The 19460-nt window shown below is 49.8% G+C and overlaps 1 protein-coding gene across 1 annotated transcript in view; it reads right to left on the bottom strand.

The window, feature by feature from the left end:
- Nucleotides 1-212: 212 nt before the first annotated feature.
- NUP160 (nucleoporin 160kDa) overlaps nucleotides 213-19460 on the bottom strand; it is a gene marked incomplete at its 5' end in the record, with an annotated part of 27929 nt that continues 8681 nt past the window's right edge. The window contains 25 exons of the mRNA XM_010285354.1: nucleotides 213-315; nucleotides 430-534; nucleotides 776-901; nucleotides 1161-1302; nucleotides 1581-1682; nucleotides 2558-2681; nucleotides 3787-3897; nucleotides 4645-4705; nucleotides 5298-5458; nucleotides 5575-5680; nucleotides 5768-5864; nucleotides 6582-6676; nucleotides 6788-6883; nucleotides 7996-8115; nucleotides 8435-8533; nucleotides 11208-11277; nucleotides 11950-12109; nucleotides 13610-13680; nucleotides 14004-14137; nucleotides 15480-15651; nucleotides 15743-15859; nucleotides 16365-16530; nucleotides 18153-18252; nucleotides 18382-18552; nucleotides 19140-19223. Of these exons, the coding sequence (XP_010283656.1) occupies nucleotides 229-315; nucleotides 430-534; nucleotides 776-901; nucleotides 1161-1302; nucleotides 1581-1682; nucleotides 2558-2681; nucleotides 3787-3897; nucleotides 4645-4705; nucleotides 5298-5458; nucleotides 5575-5680; nucleotides 5768-5864; nucleotides 6582-6676; nucleotides 6788-6883; nucleotides 7996-8115; nucleotides 8435-8533; nucleotides 11208-11277; nucleotides 11950-12109; nucleotides 13610-13680; nucleotides 14004-14137; nucleotides 15480-15651; nucleotides 15743-15859; nucleotides 16365-16530; nucleotides 18153-18252; nucleotides 18382-18552; nucleotides 19140-19223 (2877 nt within the window). The remainder of the gene's footprint in view (nucleotides 316-429; nucleotides 535-775; nucleotides 902-1160; nucleotides 1303-1580; nucleotides 1683-2557; nucleotides 2682-3786; nucleotides 3898-4644; nucleotides 4706-5297; nucleotides 5459-5574; nucleotides 5681-5767; nucleotides 5865-6581; nucleotides 6677-6787; nucleotides 6884-7995; nucleotides 8116-8434; nucleotides 8534-11207; nucleotides 11278-11949; nucleotides 12110-13609; nucleotides 13681-14003; nucleotides 14138-15479; nucleotides 15652-15742; nucleotides 15860-16364; nucleotides 16531-18152; nucleotides 18253-18381; nucleotides 18553-19139; nucleotides 19224-19460) is intronic.

Genomic DNA, 19460 nt, shown 5'->3' with positions numbered 1-19460 from the left:
CCTCCCAGAGAGGACAGGGACAGCAAGGTGACATGCTGCAGGTGCACTCCGCCCCCTCAAACTGGACCCTTACAGAAAAAAATGAGGAAAAATAGCACCAGGGCCTGAGCCAGCGCAGGGTGGGACGGCATCAGCTCCTGGGGCCATCCCCTCGAGCAGGCGCTGTCCCGGGGCACAGAGCCAGGGCCTGGTGGCGGTGGCCGAGGCTGGGGGGCGACGGGGCTGCCGCTAGTTGCAGCGGTACAGGCGATCCCGGGTGGCCACGCTGACCTTCTGCTGGTAGTCCTCCATCTTGTCATGCAGCTTCTGATAGAGCTGCACAGCAGGCATCAAGAGATGAGCGCTCCCCACCCTGTCCTGCACCCGCTTCCCACTTCCCTTCTTGGTGCTTGCGAGCACCCTTCCTTTTCCCCGGGCGGCTGTACCTACCACGACATTGTAATGGTTGCCGGTGCTCTCCTGCAGTGCCTGGAGCAGCTGGTCAATGGCAGTGTAGGGCAGCCACACCATGGGGGCTGTGGCAGACAGCGGGAACTGGAGGGGAGAGAAACCCTTGTGCTGTGTTGTGCTCCTGGCAGAAACGCTCCTCCCACAGCAAGGAAGAACTCCCAACCACCATGTCCTGACCCCTGCTTGTCCCACTAAGGGGGTCCCCTTTTCTCTAGGGTTGGTTATCCACTCCCATTTCTCCTAGAAGCACCATCACCCAAATCATGGGCTCAATACCCAAACCCCAAGCGGGATCTGCCACATCCCACACTGCAGGTGAGCTCACCTCAATTCCAAAATACTGGTGCCCTTTGCCCAGCACAGCATCTACATATTCCAGGACCAGATCCACAGCCTCCTCCAGCAGATCGTAATTCAGATAGAGACGCAGCAGCTCGGCAGCATCCACCTTCTGCAACCAAAGGGGGCTGGTGTCAGCCAGGGAACACGCCCAGGAGCCGCCATGATGCCAAGGGGAACCTGTTCGGAGCCTCAGTAACAGGCACAAAGCATCTAGCACAAGTTCCCGGCGCTGGGAATGGGAAGGTGGGGCAAAGCTTGCAACAAGGTGGTGCCTGTTGAAGCAAAGGTGATCTGGCAGCTCTGGGACAGATGGGGTTTTTGGCCAGCGGGCAGTACGTGCTGAGCAGTGACCCTCTCCCTCTTCTCACCTTGTAGCTGTTAATGAGCCAGTTGGGCAGAGGTATCCCGTGTGCCAAGAGCTTGTTGATGACGCAACGATGGTACAGGCCGTTCTGGGACGGGTAACGCTCCAAGTAAGATGACAGCAGCCTCCACGCTTCATCTGTGGCACTGCAAGGCAATATTTCCCCTGGGAACCCGTGCCAGCAGCCCCTGCCACTGCCTGTGAGGCCACGGTGTGCTCCAGGGGGACCTGTCCCGGGTTCAAGGTGTGTGCTCGAGGCCCAGCAAAGCAGGGCTCTCCCACAATCCCAGTCCCACAGGTCTGTTTCAAGGGGGTTTTATAAATCTGTGACCCTTGGGATTCCTGTACGGCTTTTGCCTCCAGAAATGACTCTCATTCTCACAAAGACCAGCTCCGCTTTTCTCCCCTGCACACAAGGGCCTACCTGGACTCCTTGGTGGTCACCAGTGCGGAGAGATGGTTTGCTGCTAGCCAGTCCCAGGCCTCTGCCTGTGCTGCCTCCCCTCCCAGCTGCACCTTGATGCACCTGGAAGGCAGAGCAGTGCAAAGGTGAGTGCCTGTCACCCTGCCTTGCCACAGCCGCCAGCATCAAAGCCACCCCTTGCAGAGCTATTCCCAAGCAACAGCTACAAATTAGCTGGCTTGGCAGGAAAAGGAGGCTATTAGAGTGATTTCTAAGCTGCTCTAAGTGCCAGACAGGAATTAAGAACGAGACTGATCTTAGCAAGCTTTAGGGCCTCAGCTTGGGTAAGAGATGCCCTCTGTGCCTCCAGCCACAGAAATAGGTCGCAGCAGAGCTCCTGAACAACTCTGCAGGCACAACGCATCTTCTGGAAGCGTGGAGAGGCAAAGGAGAAGAGGAATCCTGGGGTCAGAGACAAGGCATGAGAGCAAACAGCTAGCGCAGAGATCAGACAGAAGAGCAAGTGCTCTGCCAACCGTTATTTCAGAGCTGCTCAACAGCTTGAACACATCTTCTGTAAGCAGCTTGCTAGGCATCACCAGGAGCGTGGCATGAGCCAGCTCACTGGGAAGGTCTCCAGCTGATGGTTGTGCCTAGGTCAGGATCACCTGCGACTGTCAGATGCCAGCTCTCTTCCCTGAGACCCGGGAGAAATCTCTCCCCTGAGACCCGGGAGAAATCTCTTCCCTTCACTACCTGCTCAGCAAGGCTCCCTTATTTTTCCTCTTCAGTGTGAAAAGCAAGTTCCACCCCAAAACCACTACGCCAGCAGCTGCTGAGGCTGTGCACAGCGTTAGCAGGTACGGCGAGCAGACAGGTCAGGACAGCGCTGGCTCTGACCCTGGGGAGCTGCAAGCTGCGCCCTGCCAAGCATCATGCAGCGCACGTCTCTCCCGCCGCACCTCACCCGAGGCGGGGAGGAGAAGCTCACTACGTACTTGAAAGTGAGTCCCTCAAAGATCGGCGTCAAGGGCAGCTTGAACGTTTGGCACAGAGTGATGGCGGTGTCAAAGAGGCCAGCCCGGACCAGGAGAGCAACCGTTTCCTCGGGCGAAGAGTTGCCTGCAGGGAAGGAGGACTAGATAAGCGCCTCTCCCAGTCACACCCCAGTGCTTACTGGGGCTTAACCCCACCCAATTCAGCAGCACAGTTCACTGTGCTAACGGCCCAAAGTAAAACATCCTGCAAAGTACTTCTCATCACACGGCTTGAGGCTTTTTTGGCTTCAGGAGCATCTCATGAGCCCAGGAGCCGTCCCTGGAGGGACTGCACAAAGCAGCAGTGACCCACGGAGCTGTCCCTGATCAGGCACCAGCTGGAGAGGGACACAGGCAGCAAGGTATGGCCCGTAGTCAAATGCTGCCGCTGTTTAGGCAAGTAAGGAGGGGACAGCCTTGTCACTGGCGCAGCAGGCCTGTATCCCAGTGAACAAGGCATCAGCTCAGCTCTGCCAGTGCAGTGGCAGGAGGTGAGATGAAACTGTGGCACTCTGTTCCCTGCATCTCCAGTTTCCCCTCAAACCAGCCGTACAATGTTTTCCCTGCAATCCCTTACTAGGAAGTCATCTCCTGATACTTAAAAGGGGAATAATGTGTACATGTTGTGTAACTCATATCAGAGAGTGGCAGAACATATTTAAAGGGTCAGGGTGGGAGAGTTGCAGCTTTCTGCTCCCCAAAAAGGAAAAACTTTGATAAGCTAACACTGTATCACGAAGCAGGATTGTCTAGGACAATAATTAAAATCTCGCAGCAAGTGTTTTTTCTAGGCCTTTCTAATTCTGCTTCATCGGGGGGCAATTTCCAGCAAGACAAAAAGATGCTTTTTGGTCCCAAACCATGAGCTCAAGCCCACCTCCACACTGCAGACCACTAATAAAGCGCTCAAGCCCACCTCCACACTGCAGACCACTAATAAAGCTTGGCAAAGCCAAAGAATGGTGTAAAACTTAAAATTGGTTCTTCTGATCTGCCTCCCCAAAGCTGCTAAACTTGGTGGGAAGATTTCAGACTAGGGAGGTGAATCCAACGGTCGCCCTACCAGCTCCTGGGTTTGTCACTGGGTCAGAACAAAATTGCTGTTTCCTCACCTGAGCTACAACTGGAAACGCTAAAAATAGCACAAACCCCAGGGGAAGTGCGAGGTGGCCGCGCTGCATCCCTCTTACCTGCCACAGCCGCTGTTGACAGGTCATGCTGCACCAGAGTCAGCCGGATCCGGGACAACACACATTCCCTCTCCAAATCCTCCAGCTCCAGGATCTCAATTTGGCGAGTTGCTGTAACAGATGGACACACAGGGCTCTCAGCATTTTGAAAAGGGCTCCTCGGGCATTGTGCAAAATGTCTACACACCTCTGTCATCCAAGGAGTCATCGTACCACAGAAAGCACCAAAGGAGGGGTCGGGTTTTGCTGCCCCTTCCTCGCTACCTTGAACTGTGCCTATGTCCCATTCCTCCTCTATTAGAGATGTTATCTAATGGTTGGTAACAGCTGCTCCTCTGACTGCCAGGCACATGTTACACAAGAGCTCATTCAGAAAGAATTGTTTTTAAAATACCTGATCTTAAATTTTTCTACCACAATGCTGAGGATTACCAGTCTAACCTGACCCACCATCCTGCACTTTGGCAGACACAGGCAGAGGGGAGACCTCACCAGCAGAGACTCACTTCGTCAGCAGGGTTTCCGAAAGCACAAACAACAAAAGTCTCAAACAACTAGAAATTGCCTCAAAGGCTTTTTTTTTTTTAAATTACAAGTTATTTCCACTGAAAGCAAAAGCACTGACAAGACATCAAACTGCATGGAAGCTCCTTGGGGAATCGGTGTTACACGGCAGCGTATTGCAAACAGGGAGACAGTAACACTGGGAAAGTTAACTAGCTTACAAGCCCCCAAATTATTGATCTGACAGAGGTGAGAGCTGCCCTGAGCCATCTCCCAGCTCACAAGGGAGCAGCAGAGCTCTCAGGCCAAGGGGGAAGCTGTGGGAACACAAGAGACACAGGACTGGGAACTTACCTGGAACAGCCGTGCACTCCCCATCGTGGCTTCTCTTTGGGGACGCTCCAGGGCGTTCGTACTTGCAGGAAAAAGCAGAAAGAGGGTTTAAAAAGGACAAACTGCCTCGATACGATACAGCCGCAACACCAACTCTCCATTCCAAGCCTTGATTTGAATCAGAAGAGCCACACAACCACTTGGCAGTTCAAGTTACATCTATCTCTGGTTATCAGAAACACGACACAGCATTAGCCGATCACGCTACGGTCACCACAAACAGATCTGAAACACAAATAGTGTTCCAGTAATTCTCCTTCTGACTGGTATTTCAGCTGTTCAGACTCCGTACAAAGATTTACTTTGTCTTCAACAAAAGGTGATATATTCCCACATATATACACCAGCCCCCTCCCAAAAGTTGTCCTGCTTCCACCCCGCTCCAAAAAGGAGCAAAAGACACAAGGGTGATGGATAGGACTGATATCTCTGCTGAGCAGGGCAAGAGAGCACTGCACAAGCTGGCCAAAAAGATGAGAGCATCAGATTAGCGAAGGCCAAAACCTCTGTTCATCACATCCAAAAGGATTTTGGAAGCTTCTTCCCAAATGTACAAGTATAAGTGTCCCCACAGCTCAGGTCAGAAGCTTCATAGCAAGCTCAATGTTTCCTACCACAGCTCCAGAAGCTGGCTGCACTATCCAGGCGTATTCTGGGCGGATCAACCGTAAGCAGTTAATAGCAGCGAGGAAACAGTTTCCCTGTTTCTGGAGCCCTCGGAGCGTCCGCACCTCCCTGCCCAAGCGCATGCCGTATTCAAACATCACTGTTCCAGCTGAGGAGAGAAGGGAAATACATCAGCCAAGACCCAGGACAGGCCACCCCGCAGGGCTAGGGGAAGCGGTGTCCCAAGCAGCTGGGCCATTGCAATGTGCCCACCCCGCGCCTTACCCTTGCGGTAGTTGTGGCGGTAGATGTGGAAGGCATACAGCAGCTCGTAGTAATTGTGGGTCATCAGGTCCACTGCTCGAGCATGAGATTCGATGATCCCCACCACCTGCAGCGCACAGAGGCTCCAATGGGTCAACAATCCCTTTAAAGAGAGCGGTTGAGTCCCCCCTTCCTCCCAGTGCAGGCCGATTACCTCGTTATGGAGGTTCACGTAGGGGAACTCCACCAGGTCCTGCAGCTGGGAGCGCTCACAAAGAACCACCACTAGCTGGCGCAGACAGTCCAGCTGCCTGCAGAGAGAAGCACAACTGTTCTGGAAGAGCAGGAACAAATCCACCTCCAGGGTGCAGGTATTGAGCCATGAATGTGGTGCTTTGTGACAAGATCCATAGTTTATTTTTTTGGGTTCCCCCCCCAGCTTAGAACCAAGAGGTCCCTTCAGACACTTCTCCTGTGCTGGAAACAGAGATCCTGGACAGCTGAGATCCTCTGCAAAGGTCTCTCAGGAGGGCAGTCTCCCTCCCTCAGCTCTATTTGAAGATTTTCTTCAGCCTCAATTAAAATGCATTCCTACTTCTCCTCTGAACACCCGTTCCAGCTCATCACATTCTCATATGCTAGTGTGAAGTTTCCTCTATCAATTCACTTCCCAGATGCTACTCAAGCTGAAAATTCAACCCCAAGTCTTTTCTTTATTAAGGTAAATTGACTGGACTCCTAAAACTTTTCAAACTACAATGCCACAAGTGATCCTTTAGCCGATCTTTCGGCTTTTCCCCAAATCAGCTTCCCCCCCCCAGTTTCCTCCTTTGAGATAGTGCCGATCCCAGCTGTTCTTACAAAAATTAATGCCTTTTTAAACACACCTTTACACATGCTAAACCATACTTCTTAAACACAGCAACCATGTCCTACCCTAAAGCATCATCTTCCTTTCAGTTTGATGGAAAAATTGGTACATGGACCTCCGAGACAAGTGAGCATAAAGGCACAAAACTGTCACCTACCTGCTCGGATCTGGGTTTTGCGTTAAGGCTACATATGCTTCACTGTTGTGTCCCAAATCCAAGTGATGTTTGAAGATGCAAGTCCTCAAAGTAGCCTGAAAACACCAAAGAGCACAAACCAGAACGTTTCAAGTTATACAACTAAAAAGAAAGTTCTGTGTAAGCTGCCTGAAGAAACATATTGATGCAAGAGGAGCGACCTGTACCTGGCTTCTCCAGTCATCCGGTGATTCCATAATAGCCAGGGTAGCCAGCTGGATGACCAGCTCTGGTAAGCCCACCATGTCCAACAAGCGCAGAACCTGGAGAAGACAATACTCCAGTGTTGGCAAGCGTTGTTTTTTGTTGGTGGTGGTTTTTTTGTTTTGTTTTGGTTTTTAAAGAGCTACTCCTGTTCCTATTAACCATAAAAGCAGTCAAAAGATTTTGCCAATGTTTCTAAGTGCTTAGGCTGAAAAAGGAGATACTTTAGTAAGTAGCAAAGATCTGAACCAAATCCCAGCACAACAGGCCCAGGCTATGGCTTTTCTCTCTGCACATGAGTTTTCTGAAACATTTTAGCACTGATGTTTTTGTTGGTGGTGGTTTTTTTGTTTTGTTTTGGTTTTTAAAGAGCTACTCCTGTTCCTATTAACCATAAAAGCAGTCAAAAGATTTTGCCAATGTTTCTAAGTGCTTAGGCTGAAAAAGGAGATACTTTAGTAAGTAGCAAAGATCTGAACCAAATCCCAGCACAACAGGCCCAGGCTATGGCTTTTCTGGAGGATTCATCTCTGCACACGAGTTTTCTGAAACATTTAGGCACTGATGGTTCCAGCAAACCCCCACAACAGAGAGGTAAACGATTCTGTCCCTGAGCATGCACACAGCTATATTAGAGAAGTTCCCCTCCAAGGGCACCTGACAATCCTTGTGTTTTCTGGATTTTAAAGTCAGGGAATCCCTTACAATGAGCCTAGGTCCAAGCTTGCAGCCTGTCTGAACTATGGTGGTATGGAAGAAGAAAGATCCTATCTCAATTTAAAGACATTAATTATAATTTGCCTCAAAGATTAATAACCTTCCCCTTAAGCAGCATCTTACATCTAGCCTGGACATGTCTGGCTTCTGCCTCCACCAGCTGGATCTCACCCTGCCTTCTTCTGCTGGATAACAAAGTCTTCTGCTATTAGGAAACTAATAGGTGGAAAGTACCTAGCTTTCACACTGTAGTCACCTCATCATCACCCCCAAAGAAAGTAAACAGACTACATTGAGGTTTCACCTCCCAAAAAAGTATCTTTTCTGAGTCTCAAGTCACTCTGCTGAAAGCCGGGGACTGAGCAGAAATTCTCTCTCCCAGCAGCGTCTGCGTGGAATGACATGGTGCCAATTTCTCAGTCAGGACTGTGTAGGCTGGGCTGGCTCACCGTACCTTGTTGTAGTACTGCAGGCGTGGAGTGGAGACCATCTCACCCTCCTCAGCTTGGATCAGCCTGTCCAAGAACTCTTCTCTTCCCACCTCTGACGCAGCTTGGCAGAAACAGTCCAAAGCCTAGGAGCAGGCCAGAGAGCAGCTTGCGTGTGCCCCTTGGGGGACTGATACAGCCCGCTATACCAGCGACAGGACAGCGTTGCCTGTTCCAGCTCCAGTCTAAGAGACCTGCTGGCCCCAAGCTGATGAGAACTTCCCCAAGAGCTAATCCCACTTTTCCCCTCCAGGCCCGCTCTCTGCCCAAAGGACCTCAAGATGGATGTTTCCTGACTTGCAGAGCAGAAACAAGCCTGGCCCTACCAGTGCACTTCCACCCTCCCAAGGAAAAAGGTCCCAGACCCCAGAAGAAGGCAGTGCCAGAAGGAGATGAGGGCCTTACCTTGTGCCCCTCACCCATGACCAGGTAGCACCTGCCCATCATGAAGCAGCAGGAGCCCATGTTCACGTGGCACCATGGCTGCAGCAGGCGAATGTATTCCTACAGGAGAGGAGGAATGGGAGTTTTGATTCAGGTCAGCACTCACTCATGACCTGCGGCAACCCAATACCAGAGGAAGAGTTAGGCCTCTAACACCAAAGCGCTATTTCGGTGACCCCTTTAGCTGCAGTGCTCACACAAATCCCACTCTTCCAACTCGAGGGCTGCTTTCCCCAGCTCCGAAGTCCCCTCAATGCACAGATGGAGAGACGTCCCCCACCTGCTCCCAGGAAACAACCTGCTTTGAAAAGCTCCAGTGTCTGTATGAAGCACCTCAGAAACAGCACCCAGGCAACATCCCCAAAAATCAGACATGAGGCTCTCTACAACCCCTGCAAACCTGCTGCAGGGAACCGCAAAGGAAATATTACCCTGGCGTGCCCAGAGCATGGACAGGAGCACACATGTGTGAAGGCAGCGAGACAACAGGCAAAGCAGGCATTAGAAGAGCTTTTTTTTGAGCGGTATCTGTGCAGCAGGGCAGGAGAGGGAGAGCAGCCAAGGGAGACCATGAATTACAGCAACAAACTGACAGGCATGGGGTGGAACGCTGACGGCACCGAGGACACACCGTAAATAAAGCCACAACATGGCTGCTGGCCAAACTACAGCACGATACAACTCAACCTGGCCCTGTGCCTGCTCTGTCAGGATAATATAAGGGCTGCAAAGTGTCATCACCTATCAAAAAGCAGCTAGGAGGCACAATGAAAACTCAAAAGCTGGCATCCCTTCTGCCTGGGAGAGTGGCATATGCGCTTCATACTTGGAGAAGCAGAGATGTCCCACTATGAAAGGAGGAGGAGAAGCCAGGACCCAGTGGTAAAGCCAAGGTTTCACCAGCTGACCTGCATCTTTGCATATGCATAAACCATCACACATGCCTCACCTGCCCCAGCCACAGGTCCACTAAAAGCCACGTGGCAACGCATCCTCTGAACCTGGATTCACCGCTCAGATGAGACAGCTACAACAGATGAATCCCACCCCAGACTTGCTCAATAGCTTTTCATACAGAATAAGCAACAAGGAGAGGTTTGGCCCTCATCCCAGGCCAGTGCTTTGGTCACTAGACCTTCTCTGTGCCTGCCTGTTACTCACAAGGTGCTTCCTGTATCTCCACCTCTATTTGGGTCACTATGCTCACGCTCACTGCAAATCGGTGTTAGCTGCCCGAGGTCAATGCACTTAATCCAAGTTTACGTGACCGACTGGGATCAGTAAGCGTAACAGAAGGTAGCGGGGAGGAAGAAGAGCCCACTCCTGCGGAGATAAAAGTCTCTTGTATCTCCTCAAGGCGGGACACAAGTGAGGCGAAAGCAATGCAGGGAAATTCAAAGCGTGCTCACGCCACTAGAGTACATATATGCCAGGAGGCAGAATGATGCTGCCCAAACCATTTCCTGGCATTTCCTGGCCCAAAAGCTCTGCAAATTTGACATTCTTCTCAGCAGCAACATGAACACAAAAGAAAGCAATTCAGCCCCCAGGTGTAAGGGACTGTGAGAATAAAAGGTTCTGCTAAGCACAGGAAAAACATCTCATTAATAATGGCCTGCCTAGCTCTGTGTGCCTCAAGGATTGCCATCAGTCAGGGAATGAAATCTGTCACATGGTGCTGCAGTCAAGAAATCGTGCAGTTCAGAACTAGAGCGCAAGCAGCTACAACTACCAAGCCTCTGAAGAGCACGGGCAGAGATGGTGGAGAAACAGTGGTCTGAAATATAGCAGTCTATGGAGACACCTGAAAAAAAGGTAGATCATTTGGCTCTGTCACCAAAATGTTGAGAGTGCAGCCAGGGATGGAAAGAAGGATGTTTCATTACACCAGTTTTTACTAGTAAAGACATTTAAGAACTAGACAAGCCCTCCTGAAACAGTATTTCTGCTGCTGGGTTGAAGACAGCCTTCTGAAGCCCTCGGCCCCTGGGGTTCAATCTGTTTGCAATGGTACCACAGGATAGGCCATGGGTACGTCGGCCACTAACAAGCTATTGGATTATATGGGCTTGCTGTGATACTTAAACAAGCTCCGCAAAGATGTTTCTTGCGCGCAGTATCATGCTGTCAGAAAAGCCCTGGAAGACTGAACTCCTCCACGAACAGGTATATAATAATTCTGAGTGCTTATGCCTCCATTTGCTTGAAAACAGATGGAAGAGGAAACGCATAAGACGATCACCTTAAATTATTCCCCAGCAAGCTCTCTGCGATATTTTCTAGGTACAAGATATTTAGCAAAAAGCCCTTCTGTTAGCAGAGGTGGACACTACAGAGAACAAGACAGATGCATGAGGAAGATGGAAGCTATTTGCTACCTTACAGTCACAAGAGAGATTTCTAACAATTCTCCAACAGAATCATTCCTTGCAGGACATTTCATCTGCAGGACAAACTCCTAGCCCATCATCTCCAAAAGGGAGACATAAGAGCAGAGCATTTGGGAAGATCAGCTCATGTCTGAGCTCAGAGAAGCAGCAACTAGGGGAAAGCAGAACAAATTCCAGCGACTAGAAAGATGATGTTTTGGGTAGCTGCTTCTAAGCAGAGGTAAGGCAGCTGTGCACAGAGCTCACATTGTAGAGCTGAAAGAAACCTACGCGTGGAAAGACTGTGACACTCACTCCTGCTCTTCCCCTTTCAATTCCTGCGAGAGCCGGCGCAAAGCACTCACCTGCAGCTGCGTGTACTGACAGCTCCCCATCAGGCACTCGGGGAAGAGGAAGCCAGGATTGCTGGGCCATCTGAGCGGAGGTTAAGGAACAGAGGACAATCCAGTCCGGAGAGCACGCAGAACTAGTCTGAAAGTAGGCATGCCTCTCACGCTCAGTTTGGGGGGGAAAAGGAGAGAAGATCAAGCTGCTCTTTATAAAAGTCATTATTCTGTAATAAGATTTACCCATATTAGAACAAAACCGCTAGTACATCTAATCCACAACTGCCCAACTTATTACCCTTCCAAATCTCCCAGCATCGCACCTCGCCAAGTCAAGTTGATAGAGCTGAGGGGCTTAAAGTCAAAAACTCAAATCCTTTATTGTGTACCTCAACGGGATGGATTCTGTGAAATCTTAAAATACCCACAAATCCCATTAACACTAACAACAGTTGCTTGTTCAGGAGACTTGTCTTTGAAATTTGGGTGTGGGAAACAGTGATTTGGGAACTGCATGAGGCTCAGTGGCAAAGACGGCCAACCTACAGGCCCCACGCACCCTGCAGCCCACCGCCCCAACCCCTCTGCTAGCCCCAGCCCTCCTCCCACAGACCCACTGACTGGGAGGCAATACGTGGTCTCCGTGCAATCTCACACAACTCACGCAGGGGCTCCGGCACTGCCGTGCTGTACAGAAACTCCTTCTGGTTACAGCCTGGCAAGAGCGAGCACCTCGCAGCGGGTTTACAGCCAAGGATACAGGAGCGGCAGAAAGTCAGCCACTATTGCGGTAATGAGATGGGGCCAGTTCAAACTTGTTTCAGCCAAAGAGGTGTTGGGTTGCAAGAAGAGTCGAGATATGATATGTTTTCTGGCCACTTCCTGAAAGAACAGCTCCACGATTGTTTGAGGGCCAGATACTAAAAATACAAGTTAAAGAAACACTGAGAAGAGGGCCCGCAGCAGAGATCCCAGGCTTTCTATACTGTGCTGTGCTCATCAAGCTCAAACATCACAGATTAAGTCAGAGCAAAACAATAAGCATGTTCAATACTCAAACTTGTTGGTTTTGGATTTCGCTTGCCGTCTGGTTAAGTCAGAGGGAGTAGCAGGAGATCAAAGAGCCACATACTGCAACTTTTATTAACCACAACTCAATTGTAACATGAAAAAAAAAAAGGGCTGTACTCTCTCCAGTTACACTATTCGCAACCCAGCTGCAGCTTTCCAGCACGACCGAGTGTCTTGCAGGGCACGGCTGAGGGAGTGCTGATTTGGCTATCTGGCTCTGTTCAAATGCCTCCCTCCTCATTCCAGCACCCCAAGTTAACTGTTCTCAACGCCTCTCCCCAAGCTGCCACCTCCTTTCTATCCTCCCTACGTTTCACATATTTTTCCTGAAGCACAGCAGCCAAACAGGACTTTCCTCATGAGTGGGCCAAGAAATAACCCACGACATTGGCACACACAAAGGATGTTTTCAATTTTGCTTTCATGCGCTGACATTTACGTCGAGGCAACTGCCTCCTGAGCAGAGACTCTCATTCAGGGAGAGTTCAGGCTCTGAAGATGTCAGCCCTGCTTACAAAGAGCACAGATGCCCCAGGCCTGTCAGCAAGCAGAGGAAATTCTTCCCCGGCTCACAGCCCTTCACACGTGGCACTGCTGCCTGTTTGTCACTGATTTTCTCAGCTCCCTCTGAAGCGTCTCAGCCTCGAAGTGCCATGCAGACTAGTTACAGCAGGCTCTCACCTGTGCATTTTCTCCCCTACCCTGCTTACCTCCCTCCCTCTGTAACCACTTCAAGGTATGCATCCTCCTAATTAAGTTGCCTTATGTTCTCCCCCATTAGGATTTCTCCTCCAAGACAGTAACCCAAAGCGTACATCTTTGCAGCAAGACTTTTCAAATGGAATGAATTATCAGCTGCAATTTCCCCCTTGAGGTACTGGCTGTGAGCAACACTCATGCCTGAATTGCAAAGTGTTGGAAGAACAAGCATGTTTTGGAGAAGTATTTCTACATTCTCTCACTACCTTGCTGCTCCTGCTCGCTGTGGGATAAAGGTTAGGGAGCAGGACAGACCTGGTCTGACCCACTACAGCCACTGTAACGTACAGGAGCAAGAGGCGAGCATGGCTGATACTGCCAGGGCCAGTATTACTAATGTTTGGCTGAGCAAGGCCTTCCCATCCTCCCCAGTCTGGGAACAAGACTCACATTTCTGGTCCGAGTCCAATGCTGCAAGATACTTTGTTTTTGTTGTTTTTTGGTGGACAGCATGACAAACATCTCCATGTAAAGTGGGGTCATTCAACACACAGTCACTGCATGAAGCATTTCCCTCGGGTGGCAGGGACACAGAGTGCAAGAGGTATAAAAACCAGAAACCAAGAGCTGATGAACTTTGGATATCTTACCTAGTTTATGGGGTGTTAGAGCAGTGGTGTCTGCTAACTCCAACACAGATAGATGCTGCAGATTAGATTCCCTAAAGAAGAAAAAGCTATCAGTGAAGAGACAACAAAACGCCTCCTGCTTTAATTGTGCTCATTCTTCAACTCAAATGACTCCCACTGCTGAAAAAGCCAACAGAGCACAGAACAGCAAGACCTCACACAGCAGAACTAGCACAAGGCAAAGAGTCAGCTCAAAACATGGAAGGAAAAAAAAACCACCACGTCCCCAGCACAACTTGACTCCTGGAGCGATACTCCCACAGCAACCACCAGCTTTTCATACCAGGAAGGGAATTTCAGGCAGATTTAGCAGGAACCTACAATCAAAGAAAGAATGGGCACAGTAGAGACTTACAGTGTGTCGACAGGGACATCCGACGCCAGGCACTGGCTTGCCCACCTGATCAGGTAGTAGGACAGCAGCAGGGGAGAGGTGCGGTGCAGCAGGTCCTGCTGAGACTGGAACAGTTGTCCCCCTCCCAAAACCATCTGCAAGCAAACCACAGAGGTTGGCACACTGAGAGGCCAAGCCCAGAGCGCAACAGGACAAGGGCAATCAGTGAGGTTTGTGTCAGGCCCAGCGCATCCCTCTTGCGAACACCAAGGCAGTCAAATAGCCCGGCAGTTAACTCAACCCACCCAGGAGACCAGCAGGACTCTTGCATCTGCCAGAATAATCCAGTCACAAATTGCAGTGTCACCTCAGGACCAAGGGGTGAGTTAACAATTCTGGTGGTCCAGACCCCATGGGGAACATTTAACAAGCAAAGCTACGTGCACACTGAGTGCTTCTCTAGCCTGCAAACACCAGCATCTGCTGATGCCATGGACACCAGCAAAAACATGTTTTGCACTGCTGCAACGGTGTCACCGAGAGTAAAATCACAGCTTACAGCTTTGCTGCAGAGACCATCTCAGGGCCCAGCCCTGCCGCCCAGGCAATTGCATCCCTATATGCTCCAGCCACGAGCAGCACGGATGGGTGACATGGGAGGAAAAGCAACTCACGCTTGTGAAGGACACAAGCCTGTCAAGGTGGCAAAACAGCAGTTCCTTATCAAGCAAGCAGCAGGTCACATGCCTTGTGAGAGCCTGGCTCCAGAAGGGCACCTTGCAACATGCTTTAAATCCTCCCAGGGCAACCTTATCCAGGAAGAAGGTGATTTCTTTTCAACCAATGAACTACTGCATTAACATTTCCAAATAAATAATATTGGTTTAAACAACGGTCCTCTTGTCTGGGACTTGCTCCACACCCCTGTGTCCACCCAAACCATCAGCCACATGGCCAACAGGACGGACCCAGACCAGGCCACCTCATGACCACAAACACAGCTGCCATCATGGCGGCGGTTTGCACCGGCTGGAGCAGCCTCACAGAGGCTGAAACCACAGCCTCTGGGTAAACACCACCGCTGTGATGCAAAGGTGCTGCGCTCTGTGTTGCCAGAGGACAAGGCTGTGATTGTGTGCGTGCTGGGCTGCGCAGTGGCACGGGAGGGATGAGGAGTAGATGGGAGAACTGTACGTGCTCAGCGAAACAGCGCTGCTTCAGATGGGAAGCTGGAAATGATGCCCTCCTCCCACAAAGAGCGTTTTGCTTCCTGGATCCCCAGCACAGAAAGAGGGAGTTAGGGTGTGAGCGCAGCGCTGCTTTGCTTAGGATGACAAAAACGGCTGGAGGAGAGAACAGGGCTTGCCCAAGCCTGGGGCTAGTTCAAACAGCCTCCAGTGTTTTGTGGGAAGAGACAGAGCTCACAGTCTGGCACCAGCAGAACCCCAGATCCAAAAGTTCAAAGAGCATAGCAGTAGCTTCAAGGGTTGTACTCACAGGATCTCCAAGCCGCAGCAACAGCTGTTGAAGGATCAACAGGTCCCGACAGATCAGGAAACGGATTGTGGCAATCTTACACACCCCCCAGCAAACCACGTTGACAGCGGTACCACTACCATAGAGCTGGGTGAGGTTCATGCGCATATTTAGATGATGAGCTGGAAGATAAAATCACTAAGATAAGGGGAGGAACTAGACCAACAAGAACACTTGCTGAGCCGCTGTTTTCCCAGCCCAAACGCATGGCTGTAGAGCTTTCACCTCTTTCCATGTCAGCATCCGTCTCATAGTCCATTTCTCGGATGAGTACTCCGATGGCATGGATGGGGTTTCTGATCTCCTGCAGTTTGCTGTGTATATCCTCCATCACATTTTCCCTGCAAAGTGAAAAAGGTAATAATAATAATCAGCAACATGAGGTTTAAACTCAAGAGGGCTCCCTTTCCTCCCTTACTGATCCTCCCTGAAAGGGAGCGTATCTGATCAGCCTGGACATTCTAGATGGGAATCCTCTTCTGGCTGGGAGTTTTATTACAGCACCTGCAGGGACCAGTCTATTTATTCCACTCCCCCAGGCTACCAGGAAATAACAGTCGGATAGCTGGCATTCCACGGGGGAATGATTTCAGGAGGTCAGCACAGTAACCACGTGGCTTCACCAAGGCTCTGACCTCTACCTAACGTCTGCAGGCACCTGCTTTCCACGCTGCAATGATCATCTAATAGGAATCTATGAGGGGACCTGGAAAAGTCTCCTGCAGCACAGGGAGAGCCCGCACATCCCAAATGTGCTTTGATGCCAGTCAGAGACAGCTCCAGGCAACCCCTGCTCAGCCACCCCTGCCTCCCTGCAGGGGAGCTTCTGCAAAAACATCTCCTTACGTGTCATTAGCTATCAAGTCCTCCAGGATCTGCTCTGCAGCCTTTTCTGGAGGCTGGAGGCGGGAGCAAGCCATTTCCATTATGAATGCCATTTCCATGGAAATTGATTCTCCGATCAGTTGAAGGCACTGGACAAGACAGACAACATCACGAGACATCTCCAAATCTGTAATGAAAGAATCTAACTGTATATTTACAAGAGATTTAAAAGCGAAGGTGGGAGCACCATTCAAAAATCAGTTAGTTCAGCTCCTATCAGCGAACTACTAGCAGTAGATTGGTTTCAGTCCCGCATGTCAAACGGACTACAAGGCCAAATTAAAATTTAGGAGTTGGCAAGGGAGAGATCTGGGCTTTATTATTTGGAAAGTAAAAAAATACTGATGCAACAATAAAACAATGAAATTCCCTCCAAGGTATTTTCTCCAGCCACAGGTTGAAAGGAAGTAATTAGTGCAGCATAAGAGCAAAAAAAACCCCAGCGCAAATGGCTCAGATAGCTTAGTTCTGCCAAGCAGAACACACTCTCATTACAGCAGCTATCCATTTGCAGCTCTACCTCTCCCAGTTGACAGAGGATTTTCATGTTCTTAGAAGTGATCTGAAAATTCAGTACTGAGGGTTTAAATCACTGCTTTGCAATGGAATCCTTTATGAATGCGTTTTTAAAATTAAGTCACATTTTTTGAGAAGTTTGAAACAGACAGGGCAGGAACTGCTAGCCTCCCAGGCCCAGCCCAGGCCTCCAGCTTTCCTTCCATCAGAGCCAGAAATAGCTCAACCAAATGGATGATGATGATGATTCTTTATAAAAATGTAAAAATCACTCGAGCATGAAAGCAGAGCTTAGGTAACATTTTCCATTGCCTTTTTTCTTGTGAAACGTCATTCCACGACCAGCAAAGCATAGAGGGCACTGTGGCGACAGTATTAACGACAGGTTTTGCACAATCCAGCATTTACTTCCCAGACACAAGGAACAGCACAGTCCCTTTCCACAGCTTATGTAAAAACATTTATACAAAAACATCGCACTAAAAAGCTAAGTTTGCAGAAGTGGGCGGTTAAGCCCAGCGCGCCAGGGTGCTTAGAGCATCACAAGTTTCCTTCTCATCTGTAATAACTGAAAGGTGTTTACTCCACGAGCAGGACACACAAATTGGGGAATTTTACAAAGAGAATCGCTTGCATTGAGTCAGAGTAGGTCTTACGGCTCTCACTGGGTATGGCAAAGCTCAGCAAGCACACAGCTGAGGTAACGTTAAGCAGGGTTGATACGGGGGGGTCACCTGCATGATCAGAGACACAAGCTGCTGCATCCTGCTCTCCCCACCAGGACTGGCCAGCACACTATGGAGCTCCAACCTGGCAGATCTGCCGCATAGAGAGCGAGCACAAGTAGGGCACACTCTACTACCAGTAGAGCACTACAGGTAGTCTGTAAGGCCACAAGGGCAAAGGATCCAGCAGTGCAGATCCTTGTCGCTGAGCAACACGCAGCCTGAAATCTAAGATTCTTCCTTTTTAAGTTAGCTGAAATGAGTCATGACAGATTTGCAGCCTTAACACCATTTTCTAATTCCTGGTGTGAGTACAATTGCAGGTTTCACAAAATAAAACTCCCTACAAATGCTAAAATAAGAAAACTATCTCCATGTAGATAATTATGGAGTCAGGAGCGCTTCAAGAGGCCTCTATGGAAACCCCCGCATCCCTCTGCCTAGGGCTTCCCTGATATGCAGCTTTTCAGCCTCCAACAAGGAAAGAGCTCCATGTCTCCTCACTTACCATCAAAGATGGCAGCATCATCCTCAGTCAGGAGGTGCTCGTTAGAGAGGAGATAGAGATGGTCCACCAAGGAGCAGGGCACGAGGAAAGACAGGGAGCCCTAGAAAGGTGAGGAGAAAGCCCTTCTTTGAGCTCCCCAAATCCACATCTCAGTCAGAAAAACTCTTCCCTGGAGCTCACTGCTTCAGTTGGCTGCAGCAGCCAAAGAGCCATCACTGCCCAGCCTCACCTTCTTCAGCAGGCACACCATGTTGGTGTAGGGATTCAAGTGCAGGGCCAGGGGCCGTGAGAGGGCTTCTTGGTACTGAAGGCAGCAAGCATAGAACTTGGACCAGAACTCCACCTGCAGCTGCCAGAACTCCTCCAGTGAGCACTCATATTCTGTCACGCTGCCCTGGAACTAGCAGGACCAAAACAAGACTTCAGATGAATGCAGGCAGTGAACCAGAGAGAGGAATTGCAGCTTTCAGACCGCTGTCTTGTCTCTCATGACCAGTGTCACAGCTTTACACGGTTAACGTTTATAAACGCCAGTTACGGTTCTCTTCCCCACTACCTTACCATCAAAATGGAAGTTTTTTCCTACAGCAGCGAATCACACAGCAAACAGTAAGGGGAACAAAGCCAACAAGCACCATTTCTACACAACCTTAGACAGAGAAGCACCAATTATATCAAGAAAAAAGTGCAAATTATATCAATCAGCAAAGTGCACTCCATGCAAAGTGCACCCAGGTAGCAGAGACAGCAGAACACCAAGAAAGAAGAAAGGACTCCAAAAAACCAAGAGGGAATGGAAAAGCCAGCTATGCAGGAAGGATGAAGATTTGTACCTTTTTAAAAAGTCACATAACTCCTTTGGAGAGACAAAGGACAATACAAGGCCTGAGGTCACTTTGCACCTCATTTAACTTCACCGAACCATCCAAATACTGCATACAACAGATGTAAGAACAAAACATCATGGAGGGAGGGAGAAAACCTCACCTCACTTTCCACAGCTAAGGTGACCTCTTTTTTTAACTCGTCCCACGTCAGATCCACGTGTGTCTCAGTTCCTTGCGAAAAGATCTGAAAAGCAGCACAGTAAACTTTCACTTTAAAGCAAGAGAGCTATCTCCCCGAGGTTTAAGCAGCATTGAGTGACATAAAGCAAACATGAGAGCATCAGCCAGTGCTTCATGGAACAAAAGTATTAAAAAACATGGCTGGCTGCTAAACGTGGGGTACACGGATGTACAGGCAGCTTCACTCTTCCTGTGGAAACGGAGGAAGCCTCCTGGCAGGCAGTGCACTGGGATGTAGGGA

This window comes from Phaethon lepturus, unplaced genomic scaffold (genome assembly GCF_000687285.1).
Source record: "Phaethon lepturus isolate BGI_N335 unplaced genomic scaffold, ASM68728v1 scaffold8414, whole genome shotgun sequence".
Classification (NCBI taxonomy): Eukaryota; Metazoa; Chordata; class Aves; order Phaethontiformes; family Phaethontidae; genus Phaethon; species Phaethon lepturus.
Note: the sequence above shows the minus strand (reverse complement) of the source record. Positions and strands in the feature narration are given on the sequence as shown.